The following is a 7642-nucleotide window of genomic DNA, read 5'->3' as shown; positions in this document are numbered from 1 at the left end:
TAGCAACACTGCAAGAGCCTGCGATACTATATGTACTTGTACATATACGAAACAATTCATCACATGTGACGAATTACATACAAGTAATGCATTGCTCATCAAGTTGCCTGATGTAATTTGGCCTTAAGAGTTACATCTTACATTTTCTTTTCTGTTTGATTTTGTTCTAGTTGTATGAACTTGTGAGAGAAAGATTGACGACTGGTTATTTTGGACTACGACATCTCTTTAAAGCTAACGATCCACAAGGTAAAGGTGTTGTCGCAAGAATAGCCCTGTCAAGAATTCTATATCACCTGTGTGGTTATCTTACACCAGAGCAACAGCAAAAACTTCTTGAGAGGTAAGGACAATAATGCAGATAAAACTTGTATCATTATGGAAGTGCAGTGTATTTCACAATACCATGCAGCTTTTCTGTTTGATACAACCACGCAGGAACCAACAAGAAACTCTGTATGCCATGTCACTTCAATAGCAAGATTACATTTTTTACTACATTTAGTCGAAATGAAATAAACCATTTCAATGTATTGCAACTCTATGCAGACATTCGAGTGCCAATGTTTTATCAAACACCCAATGAAGGGTGCAGAAAAAGGTCCTTTGTGGTGTTCATTTGATGTCTGTGTGGCATGTGTAGTTCATTTCACTTAGACAAAATGTAGCAAGAAACTGTACTCATTCAATCTTGCTATCTTAAAGTGTAGCATGTCCAGTTTCTTATTGGTTTCTGCATGGTTGTATCAAAACAGAAAGCTGCACAGTATTGAGAAAATCGCTGTAGACATTTCTGGTACTGTGATAAACAGGAGTGCAAAAAGTAACAAGTAATACAGTCCTTATCAACAAGTGTAATCCTTGATGTTTTGAATACCAATTCTTTGACACAAGGTACAGGCTAAGATAAATGTGGGTTAACTACCCAACTACTACCTGTGTACAGTCTACTAAAAAATAGAATGTTATACTATGTACGTACACAGGTATTCATCAGCACATGGCCCACGTTTATCTTACCTGAGACTCTCTCACAGTCCTCGGAGCTTCGCTTTATTAAAATTGACGCTAAATGAATTATTATGTATGTACCGATACCATCTACATAACGTACTCGATGATTTTACTCAAATAACCTTGTACTGTGCGCCCTCATCAACGACCTAGAGATATCTGTTCGTTGATGTGTGACTGCGACACTCTGTATTTTCGCAATAACACGAAGCATCGCGATCACACGTCAACGAATGGTTATCATTATCATGGTCGATGAGGGCGCACAGTACAAGGATATTCGAGTACGGTTATTTAGCTGGTATCAGTACATACAAAATAATTCGTTTAGCTTTGATTTTAGTAAAGCGAAGCTCCAAGGACTGTGACAGAGTCTAATCTTACCTATGCCTTTTCTCAAAGACTTATTATTTGAAATGTCAAGGATGATACTGAATGATAAGAACTGTAATACTTTGTACTCATAAATTCCAACCATTGTCAGATTTTAATAGATGTAGATTTTGATAATAGTGACATGTACAGTGGCCAAAAAATATTCACCAACTTGAAAAAAATGAATTATATAGTCTTTCAGTAGATTAAGTTTAGTTTCATCGAGGGGAATTTTTCACAACATTTTCAGTGACCAAAATATCATCACCAACTTGATAACTGACCACATAACATAACTCGTTACTGAACAAAAATGAGGCCTTGTTAAGACCATATTATCAAAATTTATCAGAAGTTAAAGTTCAAGTATCTTGGTGAATTTTCATTGACCCAAAATATTTACCAACCACCACTTAAACTTACTGTACAAAAGTACACGTAAGGCCACAATAAGCACCTACATGTATCAACAATCTGTTGACCTGCCAACTAAAAAATGGTGTCAAGGTTAGGAAAGTTTGTCCTGCTGCTGCAATGTTTGTACCTCAGAAATAATATATACAGTGAATATAAGACTGACAGTGTATTCTTTAGTTTGGCTGTGTTTTCATTTTGTATTGTACATGTACTACATACTAACATTTGAATTTGACAACATTTTTGAGTTCCATACACTGGCTGTAATGATGTCACCTGTACATGAACATTGTATGGCAGTTTATTGTGAAAATATTGTGATTTACTCCACACCTTAGATTTGAGATGATGTCCCCTCTGATTGTGTGTGTGTGTGTGTGTGTATATGTGTGTGTGTGTGCGTGCGTGTGTGTGTGTGTGTGTGTGTGTGTGTGTGTGTGTGTGTGTGTGTGTGTGTGTGTGTGCGTGTGTGTGTGTGTGTGTGCGTGTATGAGTGTACATTGCATCCTGTAATAAGACTACAGTATATATTCACAAATTCTTACATATATTTTGACAGAGTTATACTGTTTTGTTTCCTGTAGGATTGGTCTGGATAAACTTGAGTTCATTTCCTTTGATGATTTTGTTGGAAGATTTAGAGACAATGAGGTAAGGTACAACTGTTAGTATTACTGAGTTGCTATCCACCATCAGTGTTTGTGTATCTGTGTATCTGATAAACTGGTTTTGGAGGGTTTACACAGTATTCTACAGATACAGATAGAGAGAGCGGCAGATACAGATACAGATACAGATACAGATACAGATACAGATACAGATACGGAATCAAATACAGACAGGTACAGATACAGATACAGATACAGATACAGATACAGATACAGATACAGATATAGACACACACACACATAAACAGACAGGTACAGATACTGGTACAGATACAATAACACAGATACTGGTACAGGTACAGATACACAAACACACATGTACAGGTAGAAATACAGATACTGGTAAAGATACAGATACTTATACAGATACTGACACACACAGATACAGGTACAGATACTCCCAACCCATGCATGATGCATCCCACACTTACATATATATACAATGTATATCTGTATGTTAAACTCCAATTTTGTCAGGCCAAAACTAAATTACTTTAACTTAAACCACAATATCTTTTTCTCGTACACACAGACTGTACAAAGAGAATGGTTAAGTCCTGTTGCCAAGAAACAGTTGTCTGCTGAGAAAAAGAAACTCCACCCTGAAGAAAATTTACGAGACAGATATGTTTTACGTGAAGCACAGAGAGATTATGCTAGTGCTACATTTGCCATAGCATTACTCAAACAGAAGGTTCAAGAAGGGTAAGTTACTACCTAACCAGTGTGACTGTAGAGTTTCAAATAGGTGATATGATGTTTTTTACTACCAAAGCAAAGTGACGTACTATACAGTTTCAATTGTAGGTGATACAATGTTACTACCAAACCAGAGTGACTATAGAATGTACCATGATGCAATAGCCCATAGCAAAGATACCCTAAACAGGCACACGATCAACTTGTTGTTTCTCTGAAATCACAAGTAATTGTAGGTGATGTAAAATCATGAAATGACTCTCCAAAACCATAGTTTGTTGAAATGTCTTCATTTCCTGGCATGGTGCTCCCCCTTTAATGGATGGGAACACAGACATGATGGTATATAAATCAAATTGAACCTTCTGCTTGAGATTTTAATCCGAATGCAGTCATATTTTAGTCCCCATAGTTAATAGGAAATGCCTACAATTGGCCATTGCAGACTGCAAACAGGAAAATGAGAATACAGGGCCCTCGCTCAAATTGGGGGTATCATCACCTCATTGTAACGTTTCTTAAGAGCTTTGTCCCTTGGTATTCTGTAGAAGTGTACATCAGGAATGTTTTTCATATTGTTCAGACATTGAGGAAAGTAGCAGTGCTCTATGATTAACCAAGTAACCTATACCATGTATACCCCCAAGGTACACACAGACAGGAAGTAGAGCGCCACCATGGCAAATTTTGGAAAGGCCTATTTGAAATTACTTATTTCTGTTTGTCTTCAGGGTTTCCATTATTTATCACAATAGATTGGAAACAAAAACAGTGTTGTGAATTTATTTATTTTTGTTTGTAGGAGTTTCCATGCCCGTAATCATCTTCCTTCTGTATGTTTTGAACCTGATGGAATGATTGTACCACCACAACTCAGGGAATGTGTTGCTAGTATCGGTATTCAACTTGATGAGGAGGAGATGGAAAAACTCTGGACCAGGTAAATATACCAAATGAATCTTTTACATATATATTTGTATGTATGTGTGAAAAAATTGTCCCAAATAAATCTCCATTTATACTAATGATAGTGATAAGACTGATTCATATTTAAGTGCCTTTCACAGTGAATGTTGCTCTGTGTATTTTACTACCCTGGCACAGACCCATTAAGGCACACTGTCCCTTTCTAAATTCTTCCAGTGGACCATACAATGCATTCCAGTCTCCATAAGTGCGTTCGATCAAATCCTTCATGTAAGAACCTCTGTCCTACCTGGTTCCAAAGTTATAGAGCTTGGTTAATTTAGGCATAAATTTGTGGTTGAAATCTTACCTAAAGAAGTAGCCATTCGGAAACAAATGGCGACATCGAGGTTTACTTGATCTTGTAGATTTAGCACCGGCCCCTTTACTATTCAGCAATCATGACTCTCAAATCATTTAATTCAGTATGCATCCCATAATACTATTTTATGTTTTTATACACAATTTGTATGACAACATATATTCAGGATGAATTTCATTATTTTCATTTCATTTTGTCATCTGTACCACAATCTAAGGGGAAAATATTTACTAAAATCATCGAATAGCCTACGATAGACAAATAAGATTCTCTCATGTCATGCTAAAGACCTCTGTGATAATCAACTTGGCAATTTTTTAGTCTGTAAAATATTCGCTATCAGCCAGCACTCATCGCTGAGAAGCCTGATGGGGCTGAACACCATGGCATATCTTACAGTCTAGCAGTTTTTGTGTACAAATTATTCAAGTTAAGAAAAGAATGTATTCAATTATTTAAGAGTCATTCATCTATGTAATTTTTCTTCCTTTATCTCTCTGTTTGCTGTAACCATTTATATTTTGTTTGTATTTGTAAAATATGCAATTTGGGTCAGTGTTTTTTACTACCAAAGCAGAGTGACTATACAGTTTCAAGTAGGTGATGCAATGTTACTACCAAACCAGCGTGACTATAGAATGTACCATGATACAATAGCCCATAGCAAAGATACCCTTTAATTAATTTGTTTATATTATATCAGATAAGTACTTTTTAAAATCCACATTTTAATTCTTTCCTGTTTTTCCTCTTCAGATATGATTTACAGGGTGCTGGTGCTATTTCTAGTAGTTATTTCTTTAAGCAAATTGGTTTGGATGGTCATGGCCATCCACATGTACGAATTGTTAGTCCAGGTAGACATGGAAAAAATACCAGTAGAAGATATCCTAAAACATCATGGGTGGTAAGTCGAAACAGATATTATAACCCAATATATTTCTTCGGTCAGCTGGTGAAATTATGAGTAACCTAGGGGGTCTTTTCACTACAAGTCGGTAAAGGACTAGTGACAAACCCTTCCTTTGCTCAGCTGATGAAAATATGAGGGACCTAGGGGGCCTTGTCACTACATGTCAGTAAAGGACTAGTGACAAACCCTTCCTTCACTCAGCTGATGAAAATATGAGTGACCTAGGGGGCCTTGTCACTACATGTTGGTAAAGGACTAGTGACAAACCCTTTCTTCGCTCAGCTGATGAAAATATGAGTGACCTAGGGGGCCTTGTCACTACAAGTCGGTAAAGGACTAATGACACAGGGCAGCTGAGTGAAGAAAACATATTGTGGAGTAAAATAATTATACCTCCTGAATCATAATATGGGAAAAAGTCAAGAAAAATAATGGCTATTTTGGAATGCGTTGATTCATATTTTGATCACTGCAAAACCGGTTATGAAGACCTGGGTTGTAGGACGGCCAGGGTATATAATCCATATTTTCTGTTCAAAGACAATAACTTGGTTTGTGCATGGTAAACAATTATGTGCGTATACTAGTATCTTTCATCTGAAACTGTGAAACATATTTTGTTATTCACTTTAGTTTTTAGAGATTTAGAGATTCCGTCCCAAATCTGTAAACATTTTACTTTCATTTTCAGCCAAATATTCCTGAAGATCCTGATGAAGCTGTTGATAATGTAGAGGAGACGCCAAGAGAAGAAGTTGAACATCAACTATTATCTATACCTGATCCAACATTCAGACCGCCATCTGTAGATGTTGTCACTTATTTAACTCGCAAGGTAAGTCTTGAAATTTTGACCCAAACATCAACTTATCTGAAAAACAAAAGATTGCATAGTTTGGCCACTAGGAGTGCTGTTCATAGACATCTTTTAGACCAGAAGTGAGGGATATGATAGTTTGGTGTTAGTTATAGTGTATTACAGCAAAATTTGGTGTGTCCTCAGTCAGAAATTTTATTAACCTCTTGATCAGTTATTTTAGCCTGTTTACCACATGCTGTCAAGAGACATTGTTAAATCCTTCATATACCACTTGAGTTCAGAAAACTTTCAAATATTTTAAAACACACCCACCCTTCTTTATTTTTTGATTGACCAGTTTGAACACAACTTCCATGCATTACGGATGGGATTGGAACATTTTGACCATGAAGGTATCGGTATGGTTTCACGACCTGATTTCCGTAAGGTGATGGTAGAATATGACTTCCCCATGACAGCATTGGACTGTGAACACTTCCTAGAAAGGTAGGCTTCATAGATTGAGAATTGAAGGAGAGAGTAACTAGACTGAATAACTGAAAGATTCCTGGTTATCAGTGTTATTAGTCAACTATGTAATGAGTGAATTTCCATATTATACACTTATTGCCTGGCTATGAGGGCATTAGTAGACATCTGTTACTATGAGACTTATGTAGCAACTATTCCCAAGGCTGAAAGCTGAGGGAAATAGTTGCTGCATAACAGCATGAGGGGTAATATGATGTCGACTAGTGCCCGAATTCGGCAAGGCAATAAGTGTTTTATAACACATCACATTCTCAATCACATATTCTTTCCATAGTCAAAGCTAATCTCTGATAAGTCTTTCATGCTACATGAATATTACCCTAGGGAATAGAACATGAATATTAATGATAATAATGTTAGCTTGTATATAGCACTTCCCCACTCTGTGCTCAAAACACTTTACAATAATATGATGAATAGTGCCCTAAATGTAAATTGAGGTCATTTTGGGTCAAAAGTCCATACCACATATCACATATAAGCCAATCAGTGAAGGTTATATGGACACTATTATACGTAACTCTATTGTGTGGATTATTTTGTTACCTCAGGAAATATTTTTTTTACCTTTTTGTGGGAAGTTTGCATATACAGTAATCTATCTTAAACTGTATCGGTATAAATAAATGAAATAAAATTCGACTCACAGAGTGAAACGATTTCTTGGAATCAACTTCCAAATTTTCAGACATCATCATCGTCAGGGGTGATGACCATGGGGTGTTCATTTGATACTATGAAGCCAGAGTCTATGAACATTCATTCTCATGAAATAAAACATTATTTGATGTTCTTTTTGTAGATGTGGTGTTCGTACTAATGATGGCAAAGTTAACTACAAGGAACTACTTCTCAAGTTTATGTCCAGAGCAGAGAAAGATCTTGCACACAAGATAATTTCAGACCCCGACCACAAG

At 36.4% G+C, this 7642-nt stretch overlaps 1 protein-coding gene and 1 long non-coding RNA gene across 2 annotated transcripts in view; both read left to right on the top strand.

The window, feature by feature from the left end:
- The first annotated feature begins 215 nt into the window (after nt 1-215).
- On the top strand, nt 216-3108 carry LOC144452661 (uncharacterized). The gene is made up of 3 exons (XR_013482366.1): nt 216-343; nt 2391-2457; nt 3007-3108. It is a non-coding gene; the product is annotated as an uncharacterized LOC144452661 (long non-coding RNA).
- A 4-nt stretch (nt 3109-3112) lies between these two features.
- The window catches only part of LOC144452659 (EF-hand calcium-binding domain-containing protein 6-like), a 15773-nt gene continuing 11243 nt past the window's right edge, over nt 3113-7642 (top strand). The window contains exons 1-6 of the mRNA XM_078143805.1: nt 3113-3179; nt 3976-4113; nt 5218-5368; nt 6066-6209; nt 6532-6680; nt 7528-7641. Coding sequence (XP_077999931.1) covers nt 4028-4113; nt 5218-5368; nt 6066-6209; nt 6532-6680; nt 7528-7641 — 644 coding nt within the window. The 5' untranslated portion in view covers nt 3113-3179; nt 3976-4027. The remainder of the gene's footprint in view (nt 3180-3975; nt 4114-5217; nt 5369-6065; nt 6210-6531; nt 6681-7527; nt 7642) is intronic.

The sequence above is a fragment of the Glandiceps talaboti genome, chromosome 23, assembly GCF_964340395.1.
Source record: "Glandiceps talaboti chromosome 23, keGlaTala1.1, whole genome shotgun sequence".
NCBI lineage: Eukaryota > Metazoa > Hemichordata > Enteropneusta > Spengelidae > Glandiceps > Glandiceps talaboti.
The sequence above is the reverse complement of the archived record's forward strand: the minus strand, read 5'-3'. Positions and strand labels throughout refer to the sequence as shown.